Source organism: Pholcus phalangioides, unplaced genomic scaffold, assembly GCF_987345545.1.
Source record: "Pholcus phalangioides strain wild (caught in Gottingen) unplaced genomic scaffold, Ppha-v1.0 ptg000011l_1, whole genome shotgun sequence".
Classification (NCBI taxonomy): Eukaryota; Metazoa; Arthropoda; class Arachnida; order Araneae; family Pholcidae; genus Pholcus; species Pholcus phalangioides.
The window spans coordinates 11,633,371-11,657,218 of NW_028301604.1; the positions used below are offsets into that span (position 1 = coordinate 11,633,371).

Below are 23,848 nucleotides of genomic sequence, written 5' to 3' on the forward strand. Positions count from 1 at the left end.
TCGTAGGATAATTTGCTTAACTCTACGATATCTTCATTTCGTATCTGATCGCGGAACAGTGGTGCAAACCAGGTAGACATTTCCACTGATGTTCCGCGAGGCATTTCAAATTTGCTATCGCGCTATTTTCAATGTTGTAAAAACGATTTCATTTTTTAAACCAACAAATTTATGCATTGAAATTAAACTTAAATATTCAAACAGTTAAAGAAGGATAACGACTTCAAATTTCTGAAAATGTGATACAGAATCCTTGCAAATTTTAGTAAAACATTTCTCCAATTTATCAATGCATTTTTCGATAGTAAATCGATTAAAAATAAACCGATAAATTATAGTATGAAAAAATATATGCATGTTAATAATCGCAAACAACTATGAAATATTTAAACATCTATATATGCTATTTAAATATCAGAACTTCAGAAGAGTAAAGATATGCTAAAAGGAATTACATTTTTTAGAGCATTATTATTGATCTTGATAATTTTTTCTACATATTTTTTGTTATAATATTTAATTGATTTATTATATACCAAAGTTTTAAGATTCGGCAAAATATAAATACATTATAAATTCGGTACAAACTGAAATATTCAAACAGCTAAAGAGGCGGATCACAAAAATCTATTCAAATTTTAGTAAAACATTTCTCCAATTTATCAATGCATTTTTCGATAGCAAATCGACTAAAAATAAGCAAAAATTATTGTATAAATAAATAAATATATATATATTTATTTATTTATTTATTTATATTATGCACGTTAATATTAGTCGTAAACAGCTATAAAATATTTAAAAATCGGAACTTAGGAAAAGAAAAGACAACTACGTTTTTTATAACATTATTGGTCTTAATTTCTTCTGCATGCTTTTGTTATAATATTTAACTGATTTACAGTACTTGTATTTTAAGAGTCCGCCAAATATATTTTAAAATGTATTGCATCAGCAAAAAGAATTAAAATGTTTAAATCATTTTCTGACGAAGAGTTAAAAAAAATTGGTAACTTTCGCGAGCTGGGTCCGATACACTATCATGTACACTAATTTGGCTAGACGGAATGCTTTAAGTGAAAAAAAAAAATTCGAAATTTATTACCTCTCATCACTCGCTACTATTAAACACGGAATTTTAATCCTTCAATTACGCGAATTAAAATGAACAATTTTGTTTGGCATACAGTGTTAATCTTTCAGAATACATTCCAGTAATTACATAACGAAGCCACCTTGTGACCGAAAGCACAACAGATCGTACGATATTAAGGTAGTGGGAATTATCGTAAACCAAGAAGAGACGTGATTGGCTGAAATCGTGTAATCGCGGAATAACGGTGCTTTGCAAAATTAGCCGACCGGCAGCGCTGATTACAAACAAACATGAACTGAGCCATTGAGAAGAAATATAAGATCCCTATTTCTATTCTAAGGAGCCAACACCTAGAGCAGAGCACCTTCTGCTCTAGAAGGTGTTGGCTGAGAGAGATTATAAAGGAAACGCCATAGGAGACTTTTTTAGATTAACCTCTGTTTAAATTATTTTTCTAAAAAAAATATGATCAAATAAGACTTGCGAGCTCTTGAAATGAAAACTTCAAACTCTTGTGAACATGCAATGTTAAAAATATAATAATAATAGTTCGTCCCTAATTATAGTTATGGGTCCTTTTTATTTCTTGCATGCTATCCGTTCACGTGCGTTTAGCTTAGTAGCCATGCTTTTTATTCCTGCATTGAATCATGGATTCAATCATCGAATCAAATTGAAGAAATAATTTTAGGATAAATGACAATTTACAATTAATGAAAAAATAGTCACAGAATTACTGAAGGCAATAATTGCAGAACTACTGATAGAAATCAGAATTATTGAGAATAACTTAGGAATTGTCAAGAGTGATTTCAGAATTGTTGAAAGTAATAATTTATGAAAAATTACGTTTTTTGGAGAGAAACAATTTCATAATTGATGAAAATTTATAATTAATGCAAATAATAATTTCCGAATTATCGGGACAAATTTCAGATTTAACGAAGGAAATAATTTATCAAGAGTTAGTTAATTAATGAAAGAAAGTTATTTGAAAATAAATAAAAATTTAATGTATACGGTAGAACCTCCCCTAACGAACACTCCTCGATAACGAACACTCCTCGATAACGAACACTTTTCTGACTCCCGGTTCCATAGATTATCGCTTTAATGTATCTCCCTCCCCGTTAGCGGACAGTAAAATCAGGAAAACTTCAATTTATTAACTTTCGGTTATTAATCGTGAATTTATCACATTGAACAAGAATATGTCCCAAGGTCGAGTAGGTAAATATGACAAATCATCAATTAATTACTTAATTAACTGAATGCTCCAGGATGGTGGTAAATTCGAATGGTAATGCTGATTTTGTTTGTTGATACTTTGTGACATTATAAGACAATGCAGCATTATAAGAATGATAATGTTGTTATGAATGTTTTTATCTTCTTCACACTTATTTTAATTTAATTTTTATTACAAAATATGTTTGGTTCACGTATCGTCCTAAATAGTCGCTTGACGTTATTTTAACCCATACACGTGCACGGGTTAAAATGATTAATTGGTTTAATGAAGAGAGATGAAAGTTTATAATAGCATACAAAGGTTATAAACTTTTCATTTTTATCAGACTTTCTAACTTTATTTGGGAATTACGCATAATCGCCGGTAAATGTGATAAAAATGTAGTGAAATTTAATCGAACTTTCTTTGTCGAAACGATTGGTGATTATGCATAACCACAGATGCAAAACTTTTGCAGTAATTAAAATGCATAAAAACCAAAATAGCACAGACGCACAAAACGTCGTGTAAATGAAAAAGTCGTATAAATGATGTTTTGTTGCATATCGTTACTCCCCCGTCAGCGGACAAAATTTTTAGTCCCATGAGTGTCCTATTTTTTTTTTAAAAATAAATAACTTGATCTTCACATATTTCCAAGGAATCAGTATAATCCGTCCAGGGAATTTATTAGCGTTAGGTTAGTAGACATCCATGCCCGAACCCAGACCTGCACAGTGAGAAACTAGATCCCTAACCACTCGACTGCCAGGCAATTATTATTATTATTATTATATTTTTAACATTGCATGTTCACAAGAGTTTGAAGCTTTCATATTTCAAGAGCTCGCAAGTCTTATTTATATATTTTTTAGAAAAATAATTTAAACAGGGACTCATCTATATTATATGTCCAATGACATTTTACTTTATAATCTCGCTCAGCTCATGAGTGTTTGGAATCAGCGCTGCGTGTCGTGACATCACACTAATGCGCCCTATTACGAATATTTTGTTTCACCTTAATCGATTCAACTTTATTTCCTTCATTCCCAACCCCCCACCCCAAAAACTTTTTTCCTCAAGTTAAGGGAAAAAGAATTCTACCAGAACATTTCCATTTTCAAATCAATAGACTTTCTGGATATTATGCCGAGGTGATCTTGGGAAAAAGGTTTCGTTCTCTCTATCAAGAATCGAGTCCAGGACCTCTTGCAAACTAGGCAAGAGCAGTGGCGGATTACCGCACAGGCGCATGAGGCGCGCGCCTGGGGCCTCGGCAGAGCGGGGGGCCTCCAAATAGTTGTGTGCTTCATCCTACATATGAATTTACATGCGCATCAACAAATCTCTTGAACTAAGTACAGTATCTGCTCTCCCTTTTTTTTTTTAACCGCAATTTTTATTTTTTATTTTTTTTATGTATACTGTACGTAAGAGTTATGGAAGAAAAACGGGAACTGAAAGAAAAGAACAATTTACAAGACGCAGTTCTCAAGGGCCAGTTCTTCCCCGACAAAGAAAGAAGAGACATTGTAAAGCGATCATTCAGGGAGGGTCATTTTCAGGCACAAGAAGGAGGAGGGATGAGAACAGCAGGTCCTAATGTCTGTCCGAAATGAAAATTGGAGTGAAGACATAAACAGATGTCTCATTCCACAGTATTAAATGCTTTTATGGGCGCCGATAATACGACAGCTTTGGTGTAAGCTTTTGTATACAGTATAATGGATGGCAAGATGGCTATCGGCATGCGACGACATCGACAGGAAGAGACAGTAGTAGTAGTAGTAATTAAAATGAATGTAGTAGAGCTCTTATTGTGATTTTGTCTCCCACTTGTTTGAATGAAATACTATAAGCTGGTTCAAACAACATATACATTTGCAATCTATGACTGGAACCATACGACCATACCCGGCTGAAAAAAAATCAAGGGGGTTTCTTTTCCTTCTTTCTAAAAAAAAGAGCTACATTTTTGGATTGGTCAAGGAGGCTTGGGTAGACAACATCTTTGTGTCAGACCGAAAAGTGTTTATTGTTAATGTAATTGTAATGTGTGTTATTGTAATGAAAAAAATTTTCATGCCGATCCTCAAGATTTCCTTTAGGATTTAGATTGCAGAATCTCCAAAAATAACGGTAAGCAAAACTAAAAATATATAAATTATCTGATAAATTTTTATTTGAGCATTTCAATTCAACTACAGTAGTCTCTCGAGAATTCGGTCGTGCTCTAATCCAGCACGTCCAGTAGTCCAGGATATTTAGGTGGTGTGGTGTCACTTTTCTCCTGATGCCCTAACCCCTTAACACGTTCTAATATTTCTTAATTGCTGATCAAGTCCTGACTATGTCTTTGCACGAAATTTCATATATTATTTCAATGGGTTTCTTCAAAGTTAATCCAGCAATTTCGGTAAAATCTGGCACACCGTAGTCTAATACGTACCGGATTAGCGAGAGTCTACTGCAGGAACCTTTGAGGCATAGCAGGCCATATTGAAACATTTTATAAAGTACGCGGGCCACAATGTTATACTGTGGCATTTTTCGTTATTAAACGAAACGGGGGGGGGGGGGCATAATATAGAAGATTTTTATTCACTCTGAATACAAATAATACAAAGGCAAAGGCCACAACAGGCAGAGTGCCCAACGAGGTGGCTGAAAGAGAAAATAATAATAATTAATATAATAATAGTAGAAATAAAATAGAATAAACAAATAAAAAATAATAATTTCTAAAAAAAATTTTTTTAATAATTTCTTTCATTGACAATAATTTTAATTCATTCTGAAATAATTTCTTTCATTAAATTTAATTCATTCTGAAATAATTTCTATCATTAAATTTAATTCATTCTGAAATAATTTCTTTCATTAAATTTAATTCATTCTGAAATAATTTCTTTCATTAAATTTAATTCATTCTGTAATAATTTCTTTCATTAAAAATATAATTCTTATATTTACTCTGATATAATTTCTTCCCTCTATTCCCTCTATTGAAGAAATGTTTTTCTATTAAATATTATCAGTATCTTTATATCAAATCAAATATATTATATTTGAGATATTATCAAATCTTTATTAATCAGTAATATTAAATTACTAAAACTATGACGGATCTCCATTTTTGCCGTGTGGCTGAAGGCACCAGGACGGACATCTTAGATTACTAAAAATATGATGCAGAATTTTACTGTGATTTTTTTTTTTTTAATGGGAGTGTGATTATTTTTCATCTAGTACCAGAGAATATCATTATATTTCCTTATCTTATTTTTGTGTTTATGGTTTTGGTGATGCAAAAATAAAAAAAAAGTTATGATTTTCATAATATTGTTCATTTTAGTGAACCATCTCGTTCTTATTAGGGCCAAAAGGGTGCAGTGGTGGATAAACGCAAAGTTGTGGGTGGGGGCGGTGGTTGTGACCATGTGTTCAATTTTTCAGGACGGTTCTGATTTTTTTTGGAAAAAATTCTGAATTTTCCCCCTTTTTTAAGCAAATTTATTTTCTTGGTTTGTTATTCAGTCAAAAACGTAGAAAACATTTTTTTTCCATTTAATTTTTCTGCTCTCGGAGGGGGGGGGGGGTGACAGCCCTACCTTTAATCCGCCCCTGATAGGGGGGCCTCCAGATCAGGTTGCAACCTGGGGCCTGCCAAAATCATGATCCGCCACTGGGCAAGAGCACTTACCAATGTGCCACCGAGATGAGACCTTTTCCCCAAGGAACCACACAGTAGCGTTAGCCGTGAAAAAAAGTCATTATCCATCTCTATTTTCATATTTGTTTAAATTTTTACTTTGTGCTCTAAATGTGTTTACTATGCAAAATACAGGGTGGACAAACAATCAGTAAAAACTCATAAAACCGGAAAATAACCGAAATAAAAAACGGTTGGCGGGGTTAGCATCGCTAGGTCACGGAAATTTTTTTTAAAACAGTAAAAAAAATAACTAAAAAAACAGCCGATAGGTAGCGCTGACGTACACAAGTCAAAGGAAAAAAATACGCAAATAACGAACAGAATGCTTCCAAATCGTTTATTACAGCAGTATATATTCCACATCACCACTATAGCACATAGTGTCACAAATCCAGCAACGGCAGAGTGCAGCAGGTGTCCGGATGCATACATGACAGCTCTCGGCAGAACGCATCTTTCGCTTCCGACAGATTGGAAGGACCGGATCGATACACTTTTCTTTGACTTGTGTACGTCAGCACCACCTATCGGCTGTTTTTTAAGTTTTTTTTTTTTTTACTGTTTTAAAAAAAATTTCCGTGACCTAGCGATGCTAAGGATGGTGGGGTTTGGGTAGATGCAAAAGGCATGGAGAAAAAGAGTCTGGACGTTCTTGTCCATTGTATTCCTCGCTTGTGGTGTTGTGGTCAGCTCGAGCTTGATCCTGGACTCTAGGCTGTCTAACAATTTGGGAACCTCAATAGAAATATTGGTCAGGCGGCTTTCTTCTGAGTTATTACCAGAGCAGAATCTCCCTAATTTCATCTATCAACTCTTTGGGTGTTTTGTCAGATTTATTCGCTGTGTCGAGCGTGTCAGGAAAGATGGTGTCGTTTCCCATTGTAGAGACATCCAAGGAATTGACAGTAGGGCTCTGTCTTGGTCGTCAAGCGATAGTCTCAGAAAGACATATCAGTTTTGTTTGTGTTACTAAATACGACCTCGCACTAAAAACAAACTATGGAAAATTTAATTAAATCTAAGAACAGTATGTGGCTCGGCACGTTCATGTGAATATATCAAAGAATGCAATTTCGATAAATATTGTATAAAACTAAGCATCTAAAAAAATTAATTTAAAACAGATACACTATATACACTGATGTAAGAAATTAAGAGAATTTGCAGACTTGGTCGATTATCTCTAGAACTACTGTACCGATTTTAATGAAATTTGATATGTACATACATTGATACAATACAAAACAAATAACAATTCAATAATTGTGTAATACACACGCATGATCGAGCGTAACACTCCTTGGAGTCGGAAGGTATGAAACAACGGTTGCAGAATAAACAGAAAAAGGGGTTAATAGGGGGTATGGTCCCCTCTTACAGATATACTGGTCTCGCAGCGTGATTTCATACTTGAAATAAGGCAGTTTATCATTTCCTGTGGCAATTGGTCCCACTCGTTCAGCAATACTGTTTTCATTCCCTGGATGGTTCCCGGAGGGGGGGTTGCGAGTTGCAATTGCCCTCCCCAGAGCGTCCCAGACATGCTCTATAGGGTTAAGGTCTGGAGATCTGGCTGGCCAATCAATCCGGTGAATATCGGCCACTCTCTAGAAAATCGTCGAGCAGAAGAATTATCGAAGAATTAGGCAGCAGAAGCCTCGCGTTATCGTCCATTAAAATGAACATAGGGCTCCAAGACCTCATCCCTATACCTCACACCAGTCACAGTGCCTCTTTCAAAGACATGGAGAGGTGTGCGGCCATCCAACATGGTGCCTGCCCAGACCATTAAACCTCCTCCGCCATAAAGGTCGATTTTGCGGACATTGGAGGGTAGGTAGCGGGTCCCTGGTTCTCTCCATATGAACGTACGGCGAGAATCGGTGCTTAGGCTGAACCGGGACTCATCAGTGAAGAGAACGGTCGCCCATTGATCCATACTCCAATCTCTATGCACCATGAAAAACGGATTCTCCTGTCCGTAGAAGTGAGCGGGACGCAAACAGCAGGTCTTCTTGCAAACAACCCTCTCTCATGAAGTCTTTTGGAAACACCCTTGATACACGGGTTTTTGTGGCTGCATACAAGTCATGAGAGAGCTGAGAAGCTGTAGCACTCCTGTTACGCCTCGCTATAATCGACAAATGGCGATCTTCTCTGGCCGTCGTGGCTCTTGGACGACCTTGCCCAGGCTTTCTCTCGATGGATCCGGTATCCTGGAACTGTTTCCATAAGTTACACACGACGCTGGGCGTTAAACTGAACTCTCTACAAATCTGGACTTGAGATTGGCCTGCTTCTAGCCTCCCCACCTCATTCCATCATCTAAACGTTGATGGTTACTCATTTTTACTGTTACAATTTGAAATTAACCGATTGTTGCAAAATAACACCAAGAAATTCGCAGAGGTGTGCTAGCGAACGGAATGCGTCTTAACTTACGCGCGCTTATAAAGCCTGTTTCTCTACTGGCTCCGCCTACACACACGTGTACGCTTACGTATTTGACGTATAAGATTTGCATTTTTGTCTAGAAGCAGTAGTTTTACATTCAGTTCATGAAATTCGATAAAATAGGCAAATTCCCTTAATTTATTTCACCAGTGTATATTACATGAAGTACTACAGAATGGCTATTCAACTACGAGGGCGGACGGAAAAACTCTAAAAAATATTACAGCGAAGAACGAAATACTAGCTACGTATCTGGTGGAGGGATGTTTAAACTCGCTAGGAGAAAAATACACAAAAACGTGGTTACGTTAAACGGCGGGAAATGTACAAAAATATATGTGGAAAAAAGATTAAAAATAAAATCGGATCAAACGATGACCCTTATCGAAATAGCATGTGCAAAACGTTAAGAAAGTTTTGACTAAGCCCTTTAAGCGGCAGTGCAAGATATCTTGCCTCCATAAAAGCCCCTTATTTTAGCATTGACAAGCCCAGATATATTGTAAAAATGATTTCTCAATATGGAAAACTTCTCCCTATACCCCTTAGTTTATGCCTGCTAAAAATCAAAAGACAGCCTACTTCATTAAAAAAAAAAAATGACATTATGAAAGGGGGGTTAGTTTCTAATTGCTGGTTAAATGAACCTAATCACACAGAGGAACTATAAAACATATACATTTGCAATCTATGACTGGAACCATACGACCATACCCGGCTGAAAAAAAATCAAGGGGGTTTCTTTTCCTTCTTTCTAAAAAAAAAGAGCTACATTTTTGGATTGGTCAAGGAGGCTTGGGTAGACAACATCTTTGTGTCAGACCGAAAAGTGTTTATTGTTAATGTAATTGTAATGTGTGTTATTGTAATGAAAAAAATTTTCATGCCGATCCTCAAGATTTCCTTTAGGATTTAGATTGCAGAATCTCCAAAAATAACGGTAAGCAAAACTAAAAATATATAAATTATCTGATAAATTTTTATTTGAGCATTTCAATTCAACTACAGTAGTCTCTCGAGAATTCGGTCGTGCTCTAATCCAGCACGTCCAGTAGTCCAGGATATTTAGGTGGTGTGGTGTCACTTTTCTCCTGATGCCCTAACCCCTTAACACGTTCTAATATTTCTTAATTGCTGATCAAGTCCTGACTATGTCTTTGCACGAAATTTCATATAAAAAAATATTCTGTATGCAGTTCTAGATTGAGAAAACAATTTTTCAAATAAGTAAATAACTTTATTAATATATTCCACTTTTCACAAATAAATAACAGAAAATTTATTGTGTGATTTCACACTTGCTAACAAACTTGAATATATTAAAAAAAAAAAAAAACAGAATTTTCTTTATTTTTAATCAAAAAACAAAAATGTACGGCTAGGTATCTCTTCACAAACCCTTCGGATTCAACCTCACGGTGCGCACACTTTTTTTTTTTTTTTTATTGAAATGATACTTAAATGAAAATTTAAGAGCGCATTTTTACTCATAAGAAATATGTAAAATGTATATGCATTTGAATTAGTGATAATTGGCTGCTAGAAACAAGAGTTGAGCATACTTTTATATTTTAAAAAAATTCCTGGATGAGGAATATATTTTCATTCGAAAACTGCACATATAGCTTTTGTATTTCATTAAAAAAGTTGAATATACTTTCCTGGTTTTTACCTCACAATTTTTCTTATACAAAACAAATAGCTTTTGATATTTAATATAAATTTTAATTTTTTTAAATGTTTTTTAAGAGAATGTGTTCCAATTCACAAGGAACTGGCAATTTTATACGTCAAATACATTCATTTTTTTAGTTGAAAAGGTATAGGAGCCAAGCCAATTCTAGGCTCCACTATTGCCATAAATCATGAAAAGCAAATGAAATACTTTAGTAATTTCGATAAGGTTGCAAACTCTCATACATAACTAAAATTAAAATAAGCACCTGCTGCACCAAGGCATATAGAAAACAACATTAATATTTATTATCAATTTGGTGTCAATGTTTGAGATCTATACCAATTCTATAAAGATCCCATGAAAATAATACTAAACAGAAAAGAAAATCTAACAGAACTTGAATGATTTAACAACTCATAAGATTCACTTAGAAAAACTTTTCTATGATTAAAAAAAAAAACCACTAAATACAATGATATCACATGAAAATAGCACAATAACACAGCAATGCACAACTCCTAAATCTCAGCTACAAATTTTTAATTCTGAGCTGTTCACACAGCTACCATGGCATAAGACTAATTAAATTTTAACTAATTATACAATTACACTCAAAAAAAAAAAAAAAAGCAATAGTGAAATTTAATGTTAAGAAAATTTTTTAGAAAATAGTCAGCCTACAAACAGCCATGAAATTTAAAGAAAAAAAATTGAATATCACAGGAATTATATTCAGATATAAAATTTCTGAAAATTTAATGATTTTAACCTGAAGTATAAGGAACATGTCATTTCAAAAACACTAAAAACCATTCCAATTAAGCACTTAATGAGTTTATCACACTGGTTTTTATATCAATGCAAATATACAAAATGTTGAACATTAAACATTACAGTGGTGAGAATAAAGAAAGAAATGACATTAAATATATTACAGAAGACAATATACATTTGATACCCCCCCCCCCGATACTTAAACAGTAAGGAAAAAAAATCCAGTAGATTTATACACCATTATTCCAATTTTTGTTTTCTCTCAAAAATTTTGAAAATAAAAATCAAAAACTGCCTTGCAAATGCACCTTAAAATAAAACATAACCAAACAAAAACTGCATTATAGAAACAATATTTTTAAGTTACATTCTCTTGTAAAAGTTGTCATTTTTTCATGTATAAAACGTTAAAAATTTGACAAGAGGTGTGATAGGGACAATATTTCTTATTCTTAGTTTAGAAATTCAAGTTTCAGTATTGAAACAGGTATGTGAAATTCCAATCATTAATCGGGACCTATTAATCTAAAGTCACATAAAATCGCATACTACAGACAAAGGCACAAAATGATCCAATCTGCTTCATTCATGAAAATACAGCTCAATGTACGTATAAAATACAATGGTAAAATAATTATTCAGAAAAAGCTGACAGAAGGAAAGCATAAAAAAACCTACTATGAAAATCACATCGTGTAAATTACAGCATAAATTTGTATGTTAGAAATATATAGTTACAGAGATATGCATTTGTGTGTGTATGTAACAAATACACTAGGCACTCCAGTGCATACAATCGCAATTTCACTGTTAAGAATACTCAAACTTAACTGTTGCATGTATGCACATCAAATATTCAGACAGTTGGAGTTGAACCGGTATTATCACAGTTTCAGGAAGATATAGCTTTGAGTTCAAAGTGATAGAACTGCCATAAGAACAATGACTATGAAAAAAATTACACTGTATTAACAAAATGTGCTCTAAAATGTAAATCCATGCACAAAATGCTCGATACTATCACTTAGTTTCATACACTTGCTGATTCCCAAGTTTGCATTTTTTCTTTACAGCATTTCAATGACAGATGTTACAGTTCTTCTAAATTTCCTTGAGCACTACAGGTTCCCATTGATAACCTATACACAGCCATTTCAGAAATACCATGGTAATGCACAAAGGCGGCAGCTATGACCAAAACATGGAATATTTGATGACTATGGAACTGAAAAAAGAAAAAAAGTCAAAACTATATACACATGTACATTTGGCATAGATTCTATAAATATACAAGTATACAACTAAGGTCACCGATTCCGGAATTCTCATTGACAAGTGGCTTTGGTTTTCTGAACATTAGTCAGTGGTGATGAAAAAAAAAATAGAATGCTTTTTCTTTTTCAAAAAGGTTTTTTTCTCTTAAAATCATTCTTCTACTTTTTCGAGGCTTAGTTCATCCTGGACTGGAGTACATACCTAGAGGGATATAGACTTGGTTGAATGGGTGCAGAGAAGAGCTACGCATATCCTTGTTGGCACACGGGGCTTGAGTTATGAAGAGACTTCATTTTTTTAATACATTTACATTAGAAGAATGCAGGTGTCAGGGATATGATTGAGGTGTTCAAAATTTTTAACGGGATGGACCATGAATTATTAATGCGCTTTTAATCGACTGCTTTGACAAGGGGACATCAGTATCAATTGGTAAGCGACAATTTAGGTTGTGGTGTCACAGGGAATGTTTCTCTAATATGGTTGTTGATAAATAGAATTTACTACCCCTGGGGTAAGCTATTCCAACACAATTGGCACGTTTAAAAATAAATACGATAAACATGTTGGGCTAAATCAAGAGGCTATCCATATTTAGATAAGACAACCATAAATATTTTTTAGGGCATTGCATTATATTTTATCATGTACGTAATTTAGAAATTTACATCATCTATATTTGTTATTGGCATCTTTTTCTCAGCCACCTCGTTGGGCATTTTGCATTGTATTTGTCACCACAATTAACATCATTTTTTGTTATTATAGATGATATTAACACTCAGACCAGACAAGCAGGACAGAACACTTCACCAAATGAAGAAACACTATGGGGAAAGTGAATACAACAACCAGATAAGTAGAAAAAAAGTTGTTAGAAAAACTAGAAGACAAAGAGGTGAAGAGTGTCGCTCAACAACAGGCAAAGTATTTTTAAAAACATCTGTACTGGAAACTTGTGCAGATGTTGCCTAGAATGTTTGAATGTAATACAAATAGAAAGAAGAAAGGCTATTTTTAATGGTATTATAAACTGAATTGGACAGAAAAGAACACTTTTCTTTGTGGACAGATTAGACTCGTCTTTGCTTAAATACATTTCGCCATAATTTTTATAAAAGTCTAAAGTGGAAGATGAAAGTCTACAACCCAGGGATGGATGGAACAGATGAAGCAAGGAATCTTGATAATCCATAAATCATGCTAGACCCATTATTTCTATCTGATGGGTCATAATTTTTTTAACCCCTTCGCTTACAAGGAAATGGCGAGAAATTCAGATGATCTATTTGACAAATGGGTGATTAACATATTTTAATCTTGTCCTAACTTAATCGCAAGTTAGGGAAAGGGGGGAAAAAGATGAAGGGAAAAAAAGTAAAAGAGAAGAAAAACAAATGAAAGGGTAAAAGTACAGATACGAGAGAGAGGATAGAAATAAGAGTAGGTATACGAAGTAGATTTCTCTTTTCACCCTCATCCAACCTGTTCTTTGTTCTTAATGTAATATATAGTAAAAGGATACATCATATGTGAGGGAAAGTCACCAGTAATTATATAGAAATAAAAGGAAGGTAAAAAAAATAACATCCTAGGGTTACAACAAAGCCTTGCAATGATGAGGAGAGGAAAGAAAATTGAGCTTGTTTGAGTTTATTCCACAGGCATTTGGACGTAATATTATGTCCTTTATCACTTTCAAACTAATCTTGCTTAAGCAACTCTGGCACTGAACTATAGTTAATGAATATAGTTGTTAAGATTACAGCTAACATAATGAGATCCAACAACACTCACACAAATGTGATTAAAAAAAAAAAAAATTTCTTTTCCCCAATTGTGAATGATGTTAGGGTACCTAAATCTAAACTTTTAGAAGTGTACAGAGGGTATTAGATGGAAGTTTCTTTGGTCCCAGCTTTCTTAACTATTCATTAGAAGACAATAAGACTTTAAGATTGTCTTAATGAAGGGGGAGAATTTTTGACACTTCTTTAACTGTTCAATCATCTATGAGTGACTGACACCATTTTTAATAAACCAAATGATGTCACTTCTAAATTATATACTGCTATTTATAGAGACATATAGATCTCTAAAAAAAGCGTTTCAAACTATTCCTTAAAAAGTACTGAATGTGAGATTACTTAACCATGTATGCCCTCATATACACATTCTTCTGTGAAACTGCTAATGAATCATTACATGCAGGAATGTTTGTCATGAGTGTATGTGTGGCTCTTAACATATTTATGTTTTCAGTGTTGTGCTTGTATTGTGTTCTTGCTAGTGCTGTCATTTGTCTTCCGTATTTAGAAATTAAGATGGTAAAAGTTTGAATTTCCATGTTATGTAAGTATCATGTTGAATATCTGCCTGCTCTGCATATTACGACACTGCAAAACAAAAAACTTTTATAGCACAGTTAAAAAGCTAGACAAAACCACTGTCATTGCATAGCCAACCATGTAAAATCGCTATGCAAGTAAAAAAGGTTCAGCAGGAGGGGCCGCTCGAGCTTATCTGTGGCCCGGGTGTGAAGCCTTACGTGCCACCCCTAAAAGGCAACCCCGGTGGAAGGCTGAGAGGGGTCCATTCTAGGGTACCTTGTACACACGTTTCTTTTCAGAAGAAATCGGCACGCCATTGTTTAGCATACAAAAGGTTTGTGACCATATGTCCTGCTTTTCAAGCAGATTTTTCTACTTTTTGGTCCAGTATTATTTTATCATTCTCAACAGTGCCAGATAACACAATACTAAAAACAGCACTTATTGATGAGCCATCATCACTTGTGTGTGCACTTATCCTTTAAAGATTATATATAACAAGGTTGATTTATATTAAGAAATTTATTCTAAAAAGGTGTTTCTGGTGCTCCAGGGACCAGAAGCCGAATTTTTTCTTAACCTTCATTTGACCGTTCGGTAAAAAATTATTACACGAGGGAACCAAAATGCACACTTTGCCCCTTGTGATAGAATACAGGAGCAGCTGTTGAGACAAGTGAGCTGACAGAGCTCCAGCCCTAGGTCCCGGGACTATTCTTATTTTTTCAAACTATAAATTAACTGTAGAAGGGACCTTATGAAATATGGCGTGGGGGCGAGCAAAAGTTTCCAGACTAGGGGGCCCTGAAGCAGGATGTGGAGCCATGGGAGAAGGGGATAAGCTGAAAGGGGTAGTTGAAAAAATAAGTCTTGCACGGGTAGAGATTGTCTCGAGCCACCCCTGGTAGATTACATTCTTGTTTCTGGTATCATGGTCTCTGGCCCTGTCTATTCCTTCAAGTTTTCTCAACATCTCTGTTGTCGAGATATTACTCAAAAGTGTGATATAATGCAAATTTTTACTGTGAAATTTTTAAAAATTTGAGTCTAACTAGTCTCCACTGCAACCCCTTGCAATCCACTGCACCACACCCCTGCTTAACCCTTCCCCATTCAAAAGTACCTTCTTGCAAACTCAACATCATACTCTTTAATTAAAGAGGGAGAATAGTTACGTTGGGAGATTTTTTGACACTAAGCCATGACACTTGAGCAATTTGGTTACATGTTTGCACAAAATTAACATGCGATTTATATACCTGCTAGTGATGCATGTTGGAACTGATCCCATTTGCTCTTAATTTCTCACCCCCTCCGAAGCTTGCTCTCCAGTATCTAAGGTCGTAGATAGCTCAGAACAGAACTTATGTACATTGTGTACTGAAATGTTTTTCACTTACCCATATATCGCATTTTCCTGGGAAAAAACGCTCAGGTACTCTAAGGGCATAAAAAGCAGCACCAAGTAGGTAAAGCATGCCCATCAGACACAGCCAGCCCAATGACGCTTGATAAACGGCCTGAAAAAACCCTTTCACTATTAAATAATGTAATGCTGGAATAACTCCGCTGAGACCAAATCCAGCAAAAACACCTGTAAATAAAAAATTTGAAAACCAAATAAAATACAATTTATGAATAAAAGGCACCATAAAGTAAAATTTTTCATTGATACATGCATGCATTTCTATGCTTTAAAGTTCAATGCGATGAAACTTATCAAGATAACTAATGAATTAACACTGTATAAACTTATTTTCTAATTGATAATTATTAAATAATTGATTAAATGCTGGCACCTAGGCAAGTTTACTTCTACTCAGGGTTGTTTAGTTTAAACCACATTGGTTTTAACCAAGTGGGTTTTTTCAAAAAATCTCATAAAAGTGGCCTGAATATAGGTTCTCTTTCATATTAAGTATCTTAGTTGCTGAAAATTATATACAGTACCAAAATTTCTCATTCTTACTGCATACATTTCCTAATTTTGCACTACATTTTGATGCTCTATATTTATCTTAAGCAAATTAGTGAATGAGGATTGCATCACATGTGGTGATGTATTATCTCAGGCTTTTTTCCCCTTTACAAAGAAGCAGCAACAGTAGTGACTTCACTGCCATGCCAAGAGCACACAGGTGGTCTTATAATCCAAAAAAAGACTAGCTGCTCTTAAAGGACAAAGACCAGTGTACTAGCAGTTACATTACCTCAGACATTTTCATTCCATATCAGGAAGCAGCACATCTCATACTGTATATCACCACCAGGCTTAATATATTAAATTATTTTTTACATATTTTCAACATTACCCCCAGTTAATCAAGGTTCTACTGTACAGTAGTAAAAGCCTGAAATTGGCCAATTCATGAAGTGACAGGTGATCCTTATCCAAATAATTTTTAGTAAGAAATTCTTTGGAATAAGGAAGTACAGTAGTGACCTAGTCCAAACTAAACAGCAAGGGATTTAAAAAATAATCAGCTATATACAGGGTGATTATAATTAAAGTTCTGATTCCAAAACACGAATAAGAACTGCTGGTCAGAATGGCTTGAAAATTTGCATGGGTCCATTGTATGAAGCAATGGAATTTTCTTTGGCAGAAGAAAAAAAAAAAAACTTCAAAATGTACAAATAGATGATTTTGTACTTAGCTAGCAATATAATCTATTTTGCTCAACCACATCATTTGATACTTCAACAGCAGTGTGTGAATAGCAGGGTTGGACAAATCCCAGATGCCACGGTGACTAAAAAAAAATTCTTTTGGCACCTAAAATTTTACATGTATCATTGCTAAAATAAAGTGTAATTACGTTATAATCTTTTTGATTCCGTAATAATGTGCCTTCTAACATGAGAATGGGCCATGAAGTCTCGGAAAAAAGAAAGAAAAACATTACTCAGGATGGTTTTTCTTGGGGAAAAACATGCTTCGCTCTTAACAAATTTGGTTGGTGCCTAAATTTTCTTGCGATTTGTCTAGCCCTGGAGGATAGCATAACTTTTATCAAGATGCACATTGAAACACCAGTGAAACAGCTGCTGAAGAGCCATTTTGACAAGATGGCACAACACCTGGCCGCCATGTTCACCTAACAGGTGAACGCTACTAACCCTTGCAACTTTTGGCCTTGGCGATAACCCAAAATATTATGTGCAGTGGTCCGATTGCAAACTTTGGTGAATTGAAAGCACATTCACATCATTACCATGACATAGGCCTACTCTGATCTGTTGTTGAACAAGCACTTTTGTTCTTCCACCTCAGTCAGAACACTGACAACATATTTAACATTCTTGTGTAAGTTGTAGTTGTTTAAATGACTTCATTTTTGTCATAGGCAGAGATAGACTTGGAAGTCTGGGGGGGGGACACACGATGTCAATTCATATATACACAAGATCTGCCCACTCCACTTTTGACGCTGGGGGGCAAGGCCCCCCTGCATCTCCTCCCATGATTTTTGTAATGTTTTATTGAATTATTAAATCATGTAATGCTAATTGCATTATTTTGCCTTGACTGGCTATCATATCAATTGTCAGTCCACCACATACCAAAATTTCTGGACTTTTTTGGTGACTTTTCAGTGACCTTTTTACGTTCGATATAATGCACCATGGTTGACAGGTTTTTTATATCAGTGGCCAAACTGCGAGTCCCGATCCCCCGGGAATCGTGTTAACAAAATGGGGGACGCGAGTGAATTTACATTATAGAAACATAAGAAATCAATTTTAATCTTCTGCAACTTTTCATGGACATGATGATGTCAATACATATATACACAAATGTATTTTGATAGACCGTACAAATCTTTGATGCAGGAGGGGGAGTTGGTGGCTGCAACCCCTACATGCTCCCATGTATCTCCACATAGTAAGCACTGCCTTACAACACAAATCTAATTTCTCTATCAGACTCTTATTACTGAGAAAATTTTAAATTTTTCATTTTTGCAGCACCAGTCATTTTATGCCCACAATGGTCTATTCAAACGAAACATAGTAAAACCAATTACAACTGAGAATTAGAACAGTCCTCAGTGGTGTTGAAACCAGGGGTGCTACGGGTGCTCGAGCATTCATGGTAATAGGTGACATAGGTCTCAGTACCCCAGAATTTATTCAGAAATTGAAATTTCCTATATATAAAGCTGAAGACGTGTGAGCACTCGCTGATTCGAAACACCTCCAATGTCTCTGCCAGTCCTGTTAAACTGAACATGTTCGTACATATATTAGGCACCTCAGCTGTTAGATGGTCATTCATATACAGCACATATGAATCAAAATTCAATGCTTTCAAATAGTTTGTGGAGACGCGAGTGCTGGTGGATGTCTCGTTATTTTGGAAACATACTGAATCATAACTCCTTAAGTTATTTAATGGAAGAAATAGAAGAGAGATTTTTTTTGTACATGTTTGGTCGAGAGTTGGAGCCAGACTGAACTCCAATACAAGACGACACTAGATAATGCCTAGCTAGTGGGTGGCATAAAAGACATGATAAAAATATAAAAATTGCACAAGACAAACAGTGTCACAGTACTCCCCCACGAGTCTGAAGGACGACATATGGCACAATGCGAGAAAATAATGACAATATAGTTACGGCAACTAATATAGCATTGACATGTGCAGAAAAAAAATTAGTTTGAAAAATTGAAAAAATACGCAATATGAAAATTTTTTCAAAAGTAATGAAATATTCATATGCACAAATTAATAGTCCAGCAAAAAATAAATTACAAATGATCAAAAATTAGTAAATGTATGTATATGCAAAAATGATTACTAGAATAGATAAGACATAAGAAAATTGAAGAATGAAAATTTTGCAAAACAATATTAATTTTCAAAAAAATGTTACAAAAAACAATATTAATTAAAAAAATATACAAATAAGAATATCATCAAGGAATTCTTATACGAACCGTATGCCTTGATCGAGTTACATAAGGCTGTTTTGGTTCAGTGAATGGTGATTGCTCATTAAAAGCGGAATCAAGCAAAAATGCTGGTTTCAATCTGTCTATTGAAATCTGTTAGTTTGCTTTTCATGTTCACTGTATATACTTTCGGAGATCGTTCAGACACTTCATATGGTCCCAAATATGGTTGTTGAAGAGGCTTCCTTACGGTGTCCAGCAGTATGAACACATGAGACGAAACAGCAAGTTCTTTATGAATGAAAACGTTGAGAGTCCCATACCTTGAAGTTTGGATCGGACGTAAAGTGTTTGTGATCTCGTAGAACCTGTAGAAATTCCGGCTGTGTTGGCTGAGGATTGGAACCACAGAAGAATTCACCAGGTAGGTGCAATGGTGATCCATAAACCATCTCAGCAGAAGTGTTGATGTCCGGCTTGATGCTGTGTGTGTGTGTGGCTCGGATAGACAGAAGTATGTGTGATAGGTAACTCTTCAGTCAAACGTTCTGTGGCATGGCAGCGTATGGCACCTTTGAGTTGCCAGTGGAACCTTTCAACGATGCCATTGGAGGCAGGATATTCTGTCATACGTGTTTTCTGAGTTCCAAGAAAACGAACGAATGCACGAAACAAACCACTTTCGAAGTGTCTCCCTTGATCGGTGGTAACCGATTCCGGAACTCAGAATCTACTGATCCAGTCAGAGTAGAATGTCTCTACGACAGTTTCTGCTTATCCATTGTAGAGGAAAGCCTCTACACACCTGGTGTATCGATCCACACAGGTAAGGCAGTAGGTGAAACGCTGGAGGAGGAGGAAGAAGACCAACAATGTAGATGTTAATGTGTGAGAATCTGCATGGAGGCAAAAGGTATGCACCGATGGAAGATAGAGTGTGGCGATGCATTTTTTAGCACTGGCACTCGATGCACGCCCTGGTCCATCGTGTGACATCTTTGCGAATTGATCTCCACACAAATCAATGGCGAATAAGGTCAACAATTGATTTAACACTAGATGCTGTGCTTTTCAAGAAACTGTGGTAAAAGTTGAGAATTGCTAGAAATCTTTGAAGTTTGTCAACCGTTTTTGGTTGTGGATAATGATGAAGAATGTCAACTTTTTCTGGCAAAGGAGAAATGTTGTTGCTGTTAACCAAAACTCCTAAGAACTCTATCTCAGATTGTACCCAGATGTGCATTTATCAGGATTAAGAATTATACCAAAAACGTGCAAAAAATAATTCTACATCTTTAAGATGTTCTTCCTCTGTTGTTGATGCAACTAGCACGTCATCTAAATATGCATAACAGTTCAAGTCTCTTAATACAATATCTATAAATTGTTGAAATGATCGTGCCGCATTAGACAATCCAAAAAACATGTATAAGTACTCAAAGTCTGAATGGGGTAATAATGGCAGTTTTTTCAACAGACTCTGGATCTAAAAAAAGGTATCTGATAAGCCTTAACCAAGTCTAATTTAGAAAAAATGCCTTTTCCCTGCAGACTAACTGAAATCATGAACATGTGGTATAGGATATCTGTCTGGGCACTTTATAGAATTAAGTTTTCTGTAATCTCCATATAAACTGTATTCTCCATTATGTTTAGGAACAATGTGTATCAGATTTGCCCATAGACCTTTTGAAGGTCTCAGTATGCCCTGATCTATTAGCGTTCGCACTTCGCAATGGCAAGTTTCTCTGGAGAAAGTCTGTGGGCTTTGCTAAAGACAGAACGGTTAGTAGTAATGCAATGTGTAATGCAGTGTTTTTTAGAGGTAGCCCCAAGCCCATTTTTTTAATTATTCATTAAAGTTACAGATTTATTTTTACTATTTAAAAATATTTATAAATTATTTTTAAAGTTTTACTGGTTTTCAATTTCCTCGAGCAGCCGCAGAGCCCCTGGAGAGTGCACAAGGGCTCCGCGGAACACCGGTTGAGAATCGCTGCTCTAGACTATTTGAACGAGCTCTTCCCTTCTTGCTAAAATTTATCTCTATAGCGGGATAAGTGGTCAACAGCAGTAGTTAAAGTCGAAATTTGACTTTGAAGTGATTGCAAGCCGATGGTTTCATTACGGATGACCACAGAAATAGTCTGTGCGCCCAGTGACTTCAGTAATTTTATCTGCCAAATCTGGCAATGTATACTTACTAACAGAAAGTATCTGCTGTGTATGGATGGGCAAACATTGTAACCAAAAGGTTTTAAACACTTCATCTGAAATTTTCTTGCCAGCTAATGTATGCATTTCGTGCAACAACTGAGAGGGTCACCTATCCCCAAGCGTGAGCTCTTGGAATAGAACTCGCAAACTGGAAGTTTCGACAGTGAAAACTGTTGACAAATGAGTGTTTTTAACAGGTTGTAAGAATCATCTGTAACAGGAGCTCTGATCAAATCACTAACACATGACAACACAGTGAAATTGCGTTTTAGGATCAGTTATTCCGGCTATTTTAAAGTTTGATTGAATCTGAAGGAACCAAAGATTGACATCGGATTTCCAAATCGAAGGCGTGCGAAAGGAAACACGCAAAAGTTCTAATCAGAAGACATACCTGTTTCTTCTGTAGCATTTTGCACATCAAAAAAAAAAATTGAGCACAACCCAGGAAGAGAATTGAGGAGATACCCCCCCCCCTCAATCAGTCAGCAAATGCACCACACATAGGGAAAAAAAAGGAAGCAGCAAGTCGCATTACGAAGCGAGGAAGAGTAGTTATTACGTCTTCGATTTCGTGGCTGTCAAACATTATTATATGAGGGTCACCAGTACTGTGATGAAACAAGTGCTGGTGGATGTCTCGTTATTTTGGAAACATACAGAGTCATGACTCCTTTTCTAAGTTATTTAATAGAAGAAAGATTTTTAGTATATGTTTGGTCGACAGTTGGAGCCAGACTGAACTCGAATACAAGACGACACTAGATAATGCCTAGCTAGTGGGTGGCATAAAAAAAAAAACAAATTGCACAAGACAAGCAGCGCCACAAATTTTAAAATATTTCTCAGGTCTGCATCCATTTTGTTACTTTTGCATAGCCACTAGGTCGGTGTGACAGAAAAAAAGGATGCAATTGCAAAAAACAACTTTCTTGGGGGGGGGGGGGGGAGAAAGGATGTCCTTTCTCATGGGCCCCCCCCACAAGGTACGGCTATAGCCTTGAGGCACGGGAAAATTACCATCATTTTTTCTTCCTGCTATAAATTCACTATAGATCCCCCTCCCGTGAAAACTCTGGATTTGCGGACCCGACAAAGATCCCAGTTCCACTATGTGGAGGTCATATCCTTTCTAATATCAAAACCAATATTGTTCCCAAGAGGTCTTTGGCCCATTGCTTTAGGAGAATATTGCAGATGTTAAAAAGGTCCCAAGAAAGAAAAAGTAGTTCTTTTTGTTCATCCAGCTAAATAGCTTTTTTCCCCTACCCATAATGATACCCATTCTCTTCTCCAATATACACATTTGCAGATAGGTAAAAAAAAAACAAAGGCACTATCTCCCACCCTAGCAAAAAAAATCTTGGAGAAAAGAAACAGAAAAAAAATACTGAATGCTCTGGAAAAATAGAGCAATTAAAAAAAAAAAACTTATGTAAAAAATGTGTGATCTTTTTCTCATTCCGTGATGGTATACACCATGATTCTGCAAGTCAATTTCCCATGTACTGGATGAGTACAGCATCGTCTATTTTACATTGAATATTTTTTCCCCCTTCGCCATACAAAATTCCATTGCCTCAGGAACATTCATGCAAATTTTCAAGTCACTCTGACTAGTGGTTTTATATATATATTTAGATTATATTACTAAAGTTCCGATTTTAAAACAACCACCCTGTATATCGTAAATCATTGCTAATTAATCTCTATTAATTATGTTTCATTAAACACACTGTATTTGCCTAGTTTTATCATAGTTTTTGCAAAATAGCATCCTAATTAAGCGTATTAAGAGTAACTGGAGAATACAACTATTATAGAGTTAATAACATTAAGAATATAAGAATTCTTAAGCACAAAATATTTCCTTGAGTTAAGCTATAAAATAACTAAATTGAAAAAGGTGGTGTTCATTAAAATTTAAAATATTTATAGATTAATTAATATGGGAATTGTGTTAATTTAATTAAAATATTTATCAATGATTAGAAGTTTAAATGATTTTCCAGAAATTTTATTGCAAATGCTATTTAACACTGGAACAGCCAGATTTTCGACTAACCTAAAACAGCCGTTAGGGGTCAACTTGATCCCCCCCCCCATAAGAAATTCAAGCCCTATAAAGAGTAATTGTTGTTTGATTGATGAATGATGGTGAAATGACAATGTACAG

At 35.3% G+C, this 23,848-nt stretch overlaps 1 protein-coding gene across 5 annotated transcripts in view; it reads right to left on the reverse strand.

Moving 5' to 3' along the window:
- Positions 1-9,714: 9,714 nt before the first annotated feature.
- Positions 9,715-23,848, reverse strand: part of LOC149080061 (adiponectin receptor protein-like) — a 90,138-nt gene continuing 76,004 nt past the window's right edge. For all 5 annotated transcript variants that reach the window (XM_089239004.1, XM_089239006.1, XM_089239007.1 and 2 more), the window contains 2 exons: positions 15,957-16,150; positions 9,715-12,176 (listed from right to left, as the gene is read on the reverse strand). In XM_089239004.1, the coding sequence (XP_089095130.1) occupies positions 12,042-12,176; positions 15,957-16,150 (329 nt within the window). In that variant the 3' untranslated portion in view covers positions 9,715-12,041. The remainder of the gene's footprint in view (positions 12,177-15,956; positions 16,151-23,848) is intronic.